This window comes from Hemiscyllium ocellatum, chromosome 23 (genome assembly GCF_020745735.1).
Source record: "Hemiscyllium ocellatum isolate sHemOce1 chromosome 23, sHemOce1.pat.X.cur, whole genome shotgun sequence".
Taxonomy (NCBI): Eukaryota; Metazoa; Chordata; class Chondrichthyes; order Orectolobiformes; family Hemiscylliidae; genus Hemiscyllium; species Hemiscyllium ocellatum.
Genome location: NC_083423.1, coordinates 22,100,721 through 22,113,691, shown reverse-complemented (window position 1 = coordinate 22,113,691; position 12,971 = coordinate 22,100,721). Strand labels below are relative to the sequence as shown.

General features: G+C 41.1%; 1 protein-coding gene across 2 annotated transcripts in view; it reads left to right on the top strand.

The window, feature by feature from the left end:
* LOC132826692 (golgin subfamily B member 1-like) overlaps positions 1 to 12,971 on the top strand; it is a 71,993-nt gene that overhangs the window by 3,679 nt on the left and 55,343 nt on the right. For both annotated transcript variants that reach the window (XM_060842763.1, XM_060842762.1), the window contains exons 2-6: positions 1,551 to 1,659; positions 2,354 to 2,506; positions 6,521 to 6,667; positions 8,938 to 9,117; positions 9,453 to 9,566. In XM_060842763.1, the coding sequence (XP_060698746.1) occupies positions 1,558 to 1,659; positions 2,354 to 2,506; positions 6,521 to 6,667; positions 8,938 to 9,117; positions 9,453 to 9,566 (696 nt within the window). In that variant the 5' untranslated portion in view covers positions 1,551 to 1,557. The remainder of the gene's footprint in view (positions 1 to 1,550; positions 1,660 to 2,353; positions 2,507 to 6,520; positions 6,668 to 8,937; positions 9,118 to 9,452; positions 9,567 to 12,971) is intronic.

The window sequence follows — 12,971 nt, the reverse complement described above, 5'->3', positions numbered from 1 at the left end:
TAAGTAATTACTCCCCACTCCAGGTTAAATAGCTACTCTTCTACATTCCAGTCCCCTGGCATCTGTCACTAAGCTGTGTCAATGTTACTTGAAATGCCAAAGCTATCTCCACTTCCAGGTTGAATTCCCTGATTTTTTTCTAGTTTACATCTCCAGTTATTTATTAACATAACAGAGATTTCCAATCTTTACGTTCAGCTGCTAAACCTGCTTCCTGAAGCCTCTTTGCAGCGATTCAAGCCTTTCCCTTGCCTGGATCATTAACTTTAGTGAAACCAGGATGTGAACAGCCAGCAGTAAATATGAGGGCAATGATCCAAACTCAATGACCTTCTGTTGCTTACGTATTAGGCTCAATAGAACAGTGTTGGACAGGATTTAATGCATGTTCTTAAAGTGGCTTCAGGATTTATTCTAATCCAAGGCTGAATTTTAAAAAAGGAATAACTTTATTTTAGGTTTAACATAATGCTATATTTAGCTGTTTGCATCCAAACACAATTTTGCAAATGTACTCTGGAATCTTTTTGCCCTGCTGATTTTTGTCAAATGCCTAATTTTAAAGAGACATTTTAAATTGCAGAGGAACAGGTCATTTAGTCCCTTAAATCTGTTCTAGTATTCCGTTAGATCAGAGCTGAATTCTACCTCACCTCTGTGTACATGATTTTATTACATATCCCTCAATATCCTTAGCTAAGCAACATCTATTAATCATAATGTTAAGCATTTCCATTGAACTCGAGGATCTACAACCCTATCGGAGAGAGTTCTAGATTTGTACCACCCTTTATATGATGACGTGTTTTCTGTTGAAGAAGGGTGTTGTTCTAATCTTAGCCCATCTAGATATCTCTAGTTTGCATCTCAATCAACCTGATTTTACTCACGCTACCAATGGTGACTCTGCCTTTGGTTGTCTGAAGCCTAAGCTCTGGAATTCCCATCCTACATCTCTCCTGCTGTCCACCTCATCTTCCTTTGTGAAATCTATTGGTCAGTAGTCCTAATGTTTTCTGATGTAACATGGTGTTTTACTACATTTTATAATGTTTCAGTGAGGCGTCGAACTGTTTTACATATTAATATTGTTATAAAACAAGTTGCATAATTTGGTGAAGGCTGCATCCCTTTGCTTAGAAGCAGGTGACTTTGGTTTAGTATTGGCTTTTGGATCTTGTGCTATAAATTCTGCGTCCTATGATCCTGCCCCACTAGTTACCTGATGAAGGAGTAGCGCTCTGAAAGTTTGTACTTCCAAATAAACCTACTGAACTATAACCTGGTGTGTGATTTTTAACTTTGTCCACCCCAATCCAACATTGGCACCTCCTCATCTTGTTAAAAACAAGATCACTGCCCTTTTTTATTCTTCATCAAAATCTAAGAACTGTGGATTCCTCATGTCTCAAACCTTCCTTTCCTCCTACAATCCCAAGTTTTGATGTCCCCCAACCATGAGTTTCCAATTTACATCCTATTCTTTCTCCCCTTTTCAATTTATCTCGGTAGGTGAACAGTCTAACATTGTTTTCTTGTCCTGTGTACAGTTCCACCATGCTGAGTCGTCTGTCAGACCTGGCGAAGGGTGTCAACACTGTGCTGCAGGATCTTTCAGGGGATGATAGTGGAGATGGGACCAGCGTTTCTCAGGAGGTGGTGAGTTATGTCATTCTGCTTTTCCAATCAAAGCACATCACTTCACATTTACCTTTGCCACCTTCCATTTGTTATTTAATTATCTAGTCTGCAAGCTTTCTTCAGTCAGTTACTTAAACTGTTTTCTTTAATATTGACATGGGACTATTGATAGTAGTCAAAGTATTTACATTTTCTGTTTCAACTAGGTGTCACTATCACTGGAGAAGAATCTCCAAATCTCTGAGAAACCGTTCATCTCTCTCCAGAGGTGTTGCCAGATCTGCTGAGTTTTTCCAACACTTCCAGTTTTTATGTTACTCTCTCCAGATTTCTTTCTGCCCTAAATGTCTTCCTTCAGCTTGAAGTTCTATGATGGGAGAAGTCTTCCTGAGATCTAATGAAAGTGACCAAAATGAAGTGTTAACTATTTCTCTCTCCTCAGATACTTGCAGACTGCTGTATATTTCCAGTTTTTATTTCAGAGTTCTGTGGTATTTTGCATTGGGTGGACAGATGTACCTGCTAGTGCCTTGCTCAGTGTTTACTGCACAGTTTTTCAAATGATCTTTAACATTTGCTGGTTGTTACATGAAAAATGAATGCATACATTCTGTGATGGAGATTCTTTTACTAAAACCAGTGTAATTTCCCTGATGGGTTAGACCCTTGAGAGAGTGCTGGTCTTTTCTGCCACTCTATTTGCATTGTGCAGGAGACCAATCAGCAGCCTGAGATGGAGGCCTGTCCTGATATATCAGAGGATGTGTTGGAGCGTCTGGCACAGACTGAGCAGCTTGTGGATCAGCTCAAAGAACTCATACGTGAGAAAGACTTGCAGCTTCAGAGTAAAGAGATTGCAATGAAGGTGAGTTATGGAGTTTAACTGTGATCTGCATGAGAGGTGTACCATTTCTCACACTGATCTTTTCTGTCATAGTATATTTCTCCAGGATTCCACTTGATGATTATACTAAATACCTCACGTTATTAGGCAAAATAATTTCTTCTATGTATCATTGTTGAATTCAGTTCCCACTGGTTTCCATATTTTTCCTGTCCGCCTACTTTCCTTATATAAATTTAAATTTAAGTCTCTGAATCTCTGTTCTAAGCTACCCCCCTCACCCCCGTCCCCAAGTCTGTATTTGCCAAATCAGTTTCATCCATTAAATGGGTAAGAGATGCATCTTTGTACTTACAATCTCTCCTTGATCTCACTACTCAGTCTTTGGGTAACTAGGTTTCATCTGCCGTAGCTCTTTCAGTAACATCAGGAGGGTGTTGAATATGGTGCAGGTATGCCTGCAGTGATTAATTCCAGGTTTGGTGGTCTCCTTAGACGCAGAAAAGGCGGTTGATCAGGTAGAGTGGTCGTACCTTTTTGGTGTTCCAGAACACTTTTTAGTCTTGGGAGGGTGTTTGCTAGATGGGTAGCAGTGCTATATAATGACCCCAAGGCGGCGGTTCTTACGAACGGCGTTAAATCAGATAATTTTAGCACTGGGAGAGGCAGCTGACAAGGGTGTCCTCTCTCACCACTGTTATTTACCTTAGTAATTTAACCATTGGCAGAGCCCATTCGGAAGGACCCTGAAATAGTGGTACACGAGGTAGGAATGGGAGAGCACAAAATTGCTCAATGCTGATGATGTCCTTTTAGTTTTGGCGAATCCGGAAAAATCCGTACCCTGGCAAATACAAAAAGTTAAATTATGTGGCATCTTCTCAGGATATTGAATACATTTTACAAAGTTGGAAACTGTGCCTGTTGGGGGGTTTGGTGGGAGTGCCTGACCTGGAGGATGGAATACCGTTTCCCTTTTGATGATCACAAAAGGGTTTTCTTTATCTGGGTATTTTTATTACTCCCATTTTCCATCAGCTGTACAGAACCAAATTTGTGCAATTTTTATGTTACGAGAATACAGGATCTGCAGTGGTGGCAGGGTTTACTAGTATCATGGTTAGGCCGAACAGCCTTCATTAATGTTCTTCCTTCGCTACTATGTTCTATGGGAATGCTCCCATTGTTGCTGCCCAGGCAGGGGCTGCGGAGGTTCAGTAGCTGGCTTGGATCCTTCATTTGGTGTCGAAGGTGAGTGGCAGTGCTGTATAAAGACCCCAATGCGGCGGTTCTTACGAACGGCGTTAAATCAGTTAATTTTATCATCAGGGGAGGCAGCCGACAAGGCATTAAATTGACTAAGTTGCAGCTCCCGCAGGGTATGGGGGGTGGATCTTCTAGATTTGAAACGATATCAAATAGATGCCCCATTGTCATATGTGGGTGCACATGGATCCAAGATCAATATGACGATATCAAGGCTTCTCAGATAAGGTGTCTCCTCGATAATTAACTGTTTATGGATCGGACAAAATCCATGGCTGAGCATTGTAAAAGATCAATTATCGTAAACACTGTCAAAACATGGGGAATAATACAGCAGGGTGAGGGAAATTCACATAAGACCTCACCGTTCACTCCTTTAGTTGGAACCCCAGGATTTAGGCCTGCGTCGATGCACTCCGCCTTTAAGGCATAGGAGGTCAAGGGAATCTCCTATTTGGGAGACTTACTGAGGGAGAGGTCCTGATGTCCTTTAAACAAATAAGTCACCAATATGGGCTGCCTAGTAGGGAGCTCTTCTGTTATTTTCAGATTAGGGACTCCATACGGAGAAGGACCACGTTCTTGGCTCAGCCTACAAGTCTGACATAGAGGGAAGAGTGCGCCGGTGTGTGGGCACCCTCTCGGTCAGTACCCAATACTATTTATGGGGGGGGCCGCGCCCTGCAGGATATTGAAAGACTCTGTGGAGTCTAGAGTTAGGAACTAGGGGAAGAAACTTCGTTTGAAACATGGGAGAATGTGAGGAAAATTTCGATATACAATGAAGTACAAACTATGCAGTTGAAGATTCTTCACAGGTCCCAAATCGCTCCAGAACGGTTGGCAAAGTTCAAGAAAGGAGCATTGCCAGCATGTCCTAAATGTAAAATTAGAGCAGGCATCCATCCACATTGTTTATGATCGTGTTACAGGATTCATGGATACTGGGGTGCCATAGTTAGTGAGTTGGAGGGGATCCTGGGAATCGAGGTTAAGATGGATCCGGTATCCCTCCTTTTGGGATTGCCATATTTGCCCTCGCTAGATGAACATGGGAAGAGATTACTTAACATTCTCACACACTGTACAAGGAAGAACATTCTAATGAACTGGATCTCAGAAAAACCCTGGGTCTCGTGGAGTAGCATAGATTGGTGATGGAGCACATCCCCCAAGATTATCTCACATGTGGTGCACCAGAAAACAGAACCATTCTATAAGACGTGACAGCCCTTTTAAATTACATTTATACGGACCAGGACCTTTGTATAGCCATGGGGCCGGGTTTGACGGTCCAGGGGCCCTGAAGGAAGAAGCTTGATAAATACGGGTGTTATAATTGATGCTCCCGTGGATGGGGGTACGGCAAGTGGTGTAACATACTTTAGTTTAATTTTAATTTAATTTGAGTTAAGTTAATTCAAGATTATTATATCAAATTTGACTTATTCTAATTTGGATTGGGTTATCTCATCCAATCTCGGTCAGCCTAACCTAATTTGGTAAGTACAGTTACTGATTGAATCTCAATGTGGAAAGATTGTCTTGCATTTTTTGTGATAGTTTTAATTTGTTCTATAGTGTAGTAGGTAATGTCCTGTTAACGTTTTTGTAATATAAGGTTTTTATATTGTTTTTTGTATGTGTATAATTTTGTAAAAGAATAAAACCTTTTCTAATAAAAAGAAATATTAAAAAAAAGTTTCATCTGAATTTCTTACAGGATTTATTAGTGACTAGCTATATATTTATACCTGCTTGTTTTGATCTCTGCCACATGTGGTAACATCTCTAAATCTACCCAATCAAATTCATTTATAGTTTTGAAGCCCTCTATCAAGGTATCGCTCAGTGTTCACTTTTCTTTAGCATGTAGGATAGCCTTGATCTTTTCCTATGGGTATACCTATTACAATGCTGCCCCTTTAACAAGGGTTTTTTCAAGAGTGGTTGTAAAAGCAGAGGTGCGGATTTGTCTGGAAATGGTTACTTTGAAGAATGGCGGGGGAGTGGCCAGTTCTCCTAGCTCAGGATTTTTTTATTCTAGTCTAGTCTGGTTTAGTTTTAGCAAGCAGTCAAAAACTCCAGCGGATCTAGTGAGGCAGGTACAGTGAAAAGAAGTTCCATATTTCAACAGAGGTCTTGCCTGAACTTTCTTTCTGAAAACTCCTACCTATGAGAACCTGTGTTTAAATTTACCTTTTGCCAAAGGATGTGTCTATGAGATGTTGCAGGGATTGGAACAGCTTTGTCAAGTTCAGATATTGTGTCGGTTGGATTATCAGATAAGTTGTTATTCTAAATTCTGTTTTCTTTTGGTTGTTTTTTTTCATCCATGATGTTTTATTAATTCTGTTTTGTTTGAAGCTGAGTGGTTTGATCAGCTGCATCACTCCTGGAATATCCACATTACATCTGCCTAAAAGAAATATAAAAAATTAGGGTCTGGCTACCTTAAAATGTTTTGAGGAGGTCTGGTCTGGTCCATAACATAACCACTCAGTTCTACTATGATCTTTATTAATATTTTTCACACTTTTGCCAGTGCCTTTGTATCCTCCTTGTAATAGAGATCAAAACTAATATCTGTGTGTATATGCTTGGCAGTATATGTGGGTGGGAGCTGAACCCAACTCTACACTTCTTCATTCCCATTTTGGTATGTGTGACCCTGATTCTACACAAGTTGATAGATTGCTGGCCAAAGCAGCAGGGGGAGTTGTTTTGAGTGCACCGTTTAATAACAGTGAATCTCTGATTATTTCACAGGAGGAGAAGGAGCTATTTGATGCCAAATTGGCAAAACTAAAGCTGCAGGCAAAAGCAAAGGTTGTCTCGTTAAATGCTCGGATCGAGGAACTGCAGAAACAAACATTACGCATTCCCTCATCACAGCCAGAAGAGTATTCTGCTGAGGTAAGGAACCAGATAAACTCAAGTGTTTTTTTTAAGATTAGATTCCCTACAGTACGGAAACAGGCCCTTTGGCCCACCAAGTCCACACCGACCCTCCGAAGAGTAATCCACCTAGACCCATTCCCTATATTTACACCTGACTGATGCACCTAACACTATGGCCAGTTCACTGGCCTGCACATCTTTGGACTGTGGGAGGAAACCGAAGCAACTGGAGAAAACCCACGCAAACACAGGGAGAATGTGCAAACCACAGAGACGGTCACCCCAGGCAGGAATCAAACCCAGGTCCCTGGTGCTGTGAGGCAGCAGTGGTAATCACTGAGCCATTGTGTATCGGTATATGGTCTTGAGGATTCCATCCATGTAGCTTAAAACAGTTGCTTGATTAATCACACAAGTGCACCTGACTTGCAACTTCATATCCTAATTGCAGTTTTTGAGGCTGGTGACTTTATTGAGGAACCTCAGATTTAAAGCCAGAGCATACAATTCCAGGTCCTATTCACCACAAACAAGTTGAGGGAAAGTGAAGTAGATAAAAAAATTGTCATGAAGAGTTACCAAGTGACCATTGTTGCTTTGCAGTGCCTGTCCTCATTGCTTTGTGGCACACAGTCCCTGCTGCTTTATGCAGGTAGCTTCCCAATACAGAGTTCAGGAAACATCCAAAATGAAATATCTAACTCTGAACTGGAGTCAATTGGAAAGAATTCTAATTCTCAGTCACTTTGTGCCATCAATATTAATCACACTGATAATGACATGCAGCTAACCATCAAAGACTACTGCTGGACTTGTCATAGTTTCCCAATTACTGAAAGTCAGTGTCTAAAATAACAAATGAGTAACGATATAATCAGTGTGAGAGCAGTTTTTCTTTTTAATCTTTGAAGCCGATCTGCTTTGATCAGATTATAGTCTTTCCGATTCTGTTCTATTTACTGTTTGCTAGGCTTTGCTGATCCACCGTTATTTTAGCCACTGGCTTTTGACAGGTATTTGTGAAGGTTTGAAAATAGCTACTATTTGTGAGTTAAATATCCCTTCATCAAGTGAGCCATTGTTAGATGTTAGATGGAATGACTTTGACACAACAATATCCTGTCAGTTTTCTTTTCAAAAGGCAGCACTGCTCACAATCTTTATGAACTCCTCCAAACCACACCCCTGTATTTTTGATCTTTTGTCTATCCCTGATTTTCATCACACTTATAATGATTGCAATTTAAATTACAGCTAATGAGACTCCTTATCTCTCTAATTCCGTGTTTAAACTTCTCTGCCTCTTTGACCAAGAGTTTGGTTATCTGTCCTAATATCTCTTTATTAGGACTGATTTTTCTTATTAAGCTTCTGTGAAATAATTTGGGATGTGAGATACAAAAATTAGGTATGGAGTAAAGGTCCCTCAATATGGTCCCAGAAAAATCCCTCAGGAAAGGGTAATGTGAGTGCGATTCACTGGAGATATTCACTGGCATTTAAAGGAACCAGGCGTATCCCATATAAATCTATAAAATTCTGACAAGATGAGACAGGGTAAACGCAGGAAAGTTGTTCCTGCTGATTAGGGAGTCCCAAACTAGGGGTGGCGCAGTCTAAGGATACAGAGTAGGCCATTTAGGACTGAAATGATGAGAAATGTCTGCACACAGAGAGAGGTGAACCTGTGGAATTCTCTTCCACAGAATGTGGTTGAGGCCAAACATTGAATGTTTTTAGGAAGGACTGAGAAATATTTGAGAGTTGAAAGAATCAAAGGATATGGGGAGACTGGGGGTTAAAGAGCACCGAGTCGAATGATCTGTCATGATCAAATTGAATGGTGGAGCAGGTTTAAAGGGCTGTTTGCCCTACTCGTGCTGCTATTTTTTATGTTTTTATGAGAGACAGCATTAAATTCCCTCTTAACTGTTCAATCAAAATGTCACAACACAAACACAGCATAATTTTGCTAAGAAGTTAAATTTCAATTGCATTCAATGTCCACAGCAATAATAGCCTTGAATTGTTAATTCTTCATGCTCATCTTGAGTGAAATTGGTAATTTTGTGCAATGTTAGAAGCAGTAATGTGATGTGGCCTAATTTCTGGGGAGAGCTGGATTGAGACATTCCAAACTCAATAGAATCCTTTCATCAGGAAAGATTCATCCATTCACATTGTTTTGAATTTGTTAGAATCACGTTCTGACTTACTACATTTCTCCATCAACTGGAAAACCAACTTGAATGAGATTGTAATTTTTCTTAAAATTACATTGACAGGTGCATCTAATACAAAGCTCCGCACCAGAGCAGCAAGATGAGATCCAAAAGCTTAAGAATCAACTTGAGCAACAGGAGGAGAACTGTAAGGCCATGCAGGCAGCTCTCAATAGTTCAAAGGACCAGCTTCAAGCTGCCAATGAACTTCTGAAGCAGAAAGAGACTGAACATGCACAGCAGGTAAAGAGATTAGTTTTCTGTGAAAGAAGGATAGGGACAGCCTGGTTTAAATGAAGGTTTGATGCTTTGTCCAATTAAACACACTCAGGACAAATGCAGTACGTGTAGATGGGTTTACTCCAATCCCTATCAGTCGTCGTAGGAATTTTGTAAACAGGGCTGGCAATTTGGTGTGAATTTTTACAGAATTCAAAGCAATATAGTAGATGAATCAGTCAAAACTATAGCCTACAGACAAATTTGACATTGACCTCTGGTGACCGATCCCAGAGGCAAAAAGGGTTTGTAGCTGAATCCTTCAGCCCAAATTATGTATTTATGTTTTGTAACTACAGCTCCGTTCTGTTCAAGAGGTCATTCTCAAAAAGGATACACGATTCCAAGAGCACATTCAGAAACAAGAGGAAGAGCTCGTATCCGGATCTGAAATAAACAAAGAGTTGCAACAAGTAAGTGTTGCTAGACCAGTAATAAATTAACTATGGATCACGGATAGTGAGGTGAAAGTCTGATGGAACTGATGACAGATTGAATAGGTTAAGAAATGGTGAAATGAAAGAACACCGAGGTGGTGCTATGTAGAAAATGCTCAGCCTGAGAAATCGTAGCCAGTGAAGTTCTTCATCTTCTATTTGCAATGTTTGATTTTGAAATGGGTTTCTGTAATTAGATTAGATTTGCTGTTGAAGCAAATTTGTGTGAATAGCTAAGGAAGACCTTGCATTTACTGAGCATTTTCACAAACTCGGGTGTTCCACAGCTCTTTACACCAATGAAGTGTGAATGTTTTGAATCCAGTAATCTTGCATCAACAGGTCACTGGACTCAAAATGTTTACTTTGTTTTTTTCACTACAGATGATGCTTAGTTTTTTTTTTAGCTCTTTCTGTTTTTGTTTCCGATTTCCAGAATCCGCAGTTCTTTATCTTTCCACTAATGAAGTGTAATCACTGTTTAAACAAAGGAACCAATCTCACAGGGCAAACTCTAACAAACATGATGTTCTGATCATCTCATTCGATCATGTTGGTCAACGAATAAATATTAATAAGGACTGCAGAAATAAGTCCCTTGTTCTTCAAAATAATGTCATGAGATCTTAAATGCTGAACTGAAATAGTACTCAGGGCCTCAGTTTAATGTTGAAGAGTGTGGAGCTGGGAAAGCACAGCAGGTCAAGCAGCATCTGAAGAGCAGGAGAATCTCCTCAGATGCTGCCTGACCGACTGTGTTTTCCAAGCACCACACTGTTCGACTCTGATCTCCAGCATCTGCAGCCCTCACTTTCTCCCAGTTTACCTCAGTTTAATGTCCAACCTGAAAAATGACACCACCTACTGCAATGAATTGATATGTGCTGAGTTCTGTGGTGTCAACTAGACCCACAACCTTCTGGCTCTGAGGCAACATTATAACCACTGAGCCACAAGTGATGGTATGACTATCTTCAGAAAGACCTGGGTATCTATATCAAAACCAAAAGAATTGCAGGCACTGTAAATCAGAAACAAAACCAGAAGTTGTTGGAAAAGCTCAGCAGGTCTGGCAGCATCTATGAAGAGAAATCAGAGTTAACGTTTCAGGTTCAATACACCTTCCTCAGAATGGGGTCCTCCTTTCTGAGGAAGGGTCACTGGTCCCGAAATGTTAACTCTGATTTCTCTTCATAGATGCTGCCAGACCTGCTGAGCTTTTCAAACAATTTCTGTTTTTGTGTGTGGGTTTTATGTATTTTTTTTTGAAGAGGGAATGGTAAACAATTGTATAATATGGCATAAAAACAATGTCACAAAGCAGAAGCTGCAAAATGATTTTGAAGTCCTTTACCTTTCTCTGAAAGCATTTAGTAATTGTGGTTAAGTTGTTCAGGAGGCACATTGGAGTCTGGGAGTACGTTGAGAGCACAACATAATAAGTTAAGCTAAATGTACAAAGTTAAAAATCTCACAACACCAGGTTATAGTCCAATGAATTTATTTGGAAGCACTAGCTTTCAGAGCACTGCTCCTTCATAAGGTGGTTGTGGAGAATAAGATTGTATGACACAGAATTTATAGCAAATGTTTGCAGTGTAATGTAAGTGAAATTATATATTGAAAAAGACCTGGATTGTTTGTTAAGTCTCTCATCTTTTAGAATGACCTTGTTGGTTTCAGTTCTTTCATATGTAAATCGCAAAACTTTTTTTAAAAAAGTTACATTCTCAAGTGAACTTTAACAATTGGTGCCATGTCGACCCAGATAATGTATTGAAGGTGTTAGCTGCCTGTGTGAGGCTGTCTGTACCACAATGGTCAGACTGATTCTAATCTAAAAAACAGATTTACAGAATCTTACATGGGTTCATGCAGTTTTTGAGCAAAGAAAAATGTAATTCTGCAAGTACAAGTTCACCCCACAAACTTATATGTCTATGTGTGCATGTGCGTGTGTCTGTGGGGGGTGGGGGGAGTGGTTATGAGTATCTGTGAGTGTACGTATTTATGTGTGTGAGTGTAAAGGGGTATAAGCCTGTGAGAGGATGTGTCTGGGAGTGTGTGTGAGTGTATGTGTGAGTGTAGTGCAATGCAATGGGACCGCCTGTAGTGTGACATGAATCCCAAAGTCCCGGTTAAGGCCATCCCTATGAGTACCAAACTTGGCTATCAGCTACTGCTCGGCCACTTTATCGTTGTTGCCTGACCCGAAGTCCGCCTTGGAGGACGGTCATTCGAAGGTCTGAGGTCAAATGTCCCGGACTGCTGAAGTGTTCTCCGACTGGAAGGGAACACTCCTGTCTGTTGATTGTTGTGTGGTGTCCATTCATCTGTTGCCATAGCCCCTGCTCGGTCCTGCCAATGTACCATGCCTCAGGGCATTCTTGCCTGCAGCATATGAGATAGACAACGTTGGCTGAGTCGCATGAGTACCTGCCACGTACATGGTGGAAGGCAATACACCAGGACGTCCCATCGTATCAGGCAGTGGGACTCTATGTGAGAACCTCTCTGGTTATATCGAAGGCATCTTGTAACCCATTGTACAAGGGACCGCAGCTTCTGTTGTGACACTGCAGATTTCTTACAGAAACTCAACGCCTACTGACCAGTTGAACTGAGAAGTTCCTCATTACAATGGATGTTTCCGCACTCTACACCAGCGTCCCCCACAATGATGGCATCGTGGCAACAGCCTCAGTACTCAACACCAACAACTCCAATCTCCGAGCACCGTCCTACAACGCATCCGCTTTATCCTCAATCACAACGTCTTCACCTTTGACAACCAGTTCTTCATCCAGACACACGGAACAGCCATGGGGACCAAATTTGCACCCCAATTTGCCAACATTTTCATGCACAGGTTGGAACAAGATTTCTTCTCTACACAAGACCTCCAACCAACATTACACATCAGGTACATTGATGACATTTTCTTCCTCTGGACTCATGGTGAGGAGTCGCTGATAAAACTACACAGTGATATCAACAAGATTCATCCCACCATTAAACTCACTATGGACTACTCTTGACTGTCTGTCTCATTCTTGGGCACATGCATCTCCATCAAGGATGGGCACCTCAGCACCACACTCTACCGCAAACCCACAGATAACCTCACAATGCTACACTTCTCCAGCTTCCACCTGAAGCACGTTAAAACAGCCATCCCCTATGGACAAGCCCTACGCATACACCAGATCTGTTCAGATGAGGAGGAACTCGACAGGTACTTGGAAGTACTCAGGGATATCCTCATAAGAACAGGGTATGATGCTCAACTCATCGACCACCAGTTCCAGTGTGCCACAGCAAGGAACCATAATGACCTCCTCAGGAGACAGACATGTGCTGCAACCGACAGGGTACCCTTCG